The sequence below is a fragment of the Chrysochloris asiatica genome, unplaced genomic scaffold, assembly GCF_000296735.1.
Source record: "Chrysochloris asiatica unplaced genomic scaffold, ChrAsi1.0 scaffold00491, whole genome shotgun sequence".
Classification (NCBI taxonomy): Eukaryota; Metazoa; Chordata; class Mammalia; order Afrosoricida; family Chrysochloridae; genus Chrysochloris; species Chrysochloris asiatica.
Window position 1 is genome coordinate 799,057 of NW_006409009.1, and position 2,231 is coordinate 801,287.

Here is a 2,231-nt window from a genome sequence, read left to right on the forward strand (position 1 = left end):
ATGTTGGAAGCTGTTTCTCTAATTTTGAAATGTGCCCCTTCAGCAAATGAAGGTCACAAAAGCTTGGCTCCATTCACTTCATTATGATCAACTCTTCTTCTTTGAGAAGGCAGTTCTTCTCCAGTCATATATAAGTGCCTTCCAATCTGCGAAGCTCATCTTCTGACACTATATCTGACAATGCTCCCCTCTTATTCATAAAGTTTTCCTCTTCCAGCACTGTATTCAACAATGCACCACTACTATTGCTATTTTGATTGGCTAAATTCAGAAGTGGCCTGCCTCTCCTTCTTCCCAATTTGTCTTAGTGTGGAATCTCTGTTGAAAATTGTCCAACAGTGGCAACCCTGCTGGTATTTTAAATAATGTTGGCATAGCACCCAGAATCACAGCAAGATGCAAATCACCACTGTATGTATGCAAACCATATACGTATGGTTTCTGAGACTACAAATCTTTATGGGAGCAGACAGTCTTATTGTTCTGCTGTGGAGCAGATAGTGGGTTTGAACTGCTGACCTTACAGTATGCTTTTATCATAGAACCACTAGATTATTTGAATGGAATTTTTGTCTTAATAAGTTCACGCCATTCTTACATTCTTTATCCCAGTGTTTCTAAAGTGAATATGTACAGAAAAAGGAGAAGAGCCCAGAAAAAGGAAAGAGTTCTGAGTAGTAAAGAGCTTGGATTTGCTACAACTGAAAAATATTGCTGAAGTTACTGTGGTATTAGGTCCTCAAGTGTAAGCACATACTTATGTGCATGCTTTACTTGTGAGTTTCTATAGTTAATAATAAGATGAAATAGCAAATACAATGCTGGGTGCCTGTCTGCATGTTTCCTCTTAACAATCTTCTTTTCTTTTTCCAAAAGCTATCCCAAGTACATGGAGCGACAGAATCTAACAGAAGTCTCAGAATTCCTCCTCCTGGGCCTTTCTGAAGATCCAGAAGTGAAGACAATACTTTTTGGACTGTTCCTGTTCGTATACCTGATCACATTGGCTGGGAATCTGCTTATCATCCTGGCTGTCAGCTCTGACCCCCACCTCCACACCCCCATGTACTTCTTCCTCTCCAACCTGTCCTTGGCTGACATTGGTTTCATCTCCACCACAGTCCCAAACATGCTGGTGAACATCCAGACACAGCAAAAATCCATCACTTATGTGGGCTGCCTGACACAAGCATCCTTTTTATATCTGTTTGCATGTCTGGACAATATGTTCCTTACTGTGATGGCTTATGATAGGCTTGTGGCCATCTGTCAACCCCTTCACTACACAATTATCATGAACCCCCAACTCTGTGGCTTGCTAGTTTTGGTATCTTTTCTTATCAGCCTTCTGGACTCCCAGCTGCACATTTCAATGGTGTCACAGTTTAACTTCTGTACAGATGTGGAAGTCCCCAGTTTCTTCTGTGATCCTTCACAACTTCTCAACCTTGCCTGTTCTGAAACTTACACAAATACCATAATAATGTACTTTTTTGGTGCTATCTTTGGTGGTGTTCCAGTCTCAGGGATCCTTTTCTCTTACATTCAAATTGTTTCCTCCATTCTGAGAGTCTCATCTTCAGGTGGGAGATGTAAAGCCTTTTCTACATGTGGCTCTCACCTGTCAGTTGTTTTATTATTTTATGGAACAGGACTTGGGGTGTATCTCAGTTCAGCTGTCACATCTTCTGCTAGGAAGGGTGCAATGGTCTCAGTGATGTACACAGTGGTGACCCCCATGCTGAACCCCTTTATCTACAGTCTGAGGAACAGGGACATAAAGAGAGCTCTGGAGAGGCTCCTCAGTACAACAACCTAACCTACATATATTTTGATATGTGGGTATAAAAAGATGGCAAAATCTAACACCTGCAATGAAAAATCTTGCCTCTTTAATTTCAGAATTTTTTAAACTCTCATGTTTTAATACTGAATTTCCATACGTAAACACTGCCTCATTGTCACATGTTTAATGTGTACTGAGTGTATACTGTTGTTGTTAGCTGCCATCAAGTCAGTTCCAAGTCATAGCGAGCCTGTATAGGATTTCCAAGGAGTGACTGGTATGTTTGACTCGCTGACCTTACAGTTCAAACAAACCTTGTGATCCAGTGTTCTTACAAAGACTCTCAATGAAAAAGATTGTAACAGTGGTTATAATAATGGCCTCAATCATAGCAATAATTGTGAGCATAGCACAGAATTGGGTAGCATTTCATTGTGGTGTACAT

At 40.6% G+C, this 2,231-nt stretch overlaps 1 protein-coding gene across 1 annotated transcript; it reads left to right on the forward strand.

Annotated features, from left to right (window-relative positions):
* The first annotated feature begins 889 nt into the window (after window positions 1-889).
* On the forward strand, window positions 890-1,819 carry LOC102813665 (olfactory receptor 18-like). Its single transcript, XM_006877387.1, has one exon. The coding sequence runs from the start codon at window positions 890-892 to the stop codon at window positions 1,817-1,819; it is 930 nt and encodes a 309-aa protein (XP_006877449.1).
* Window positions 1,820-2,231: the final 412 nt, after the last annotated feature.

What these genes read in the sequence shown, in the direction of transcription:
- LOC102813665 (XM_006877387.1), top strand. Translation starts at nt 890, where the DNA reads ATGGAGCGACAGAATCTAACAGAAGTCTCAGAATTCCTCCTCCTGGGC.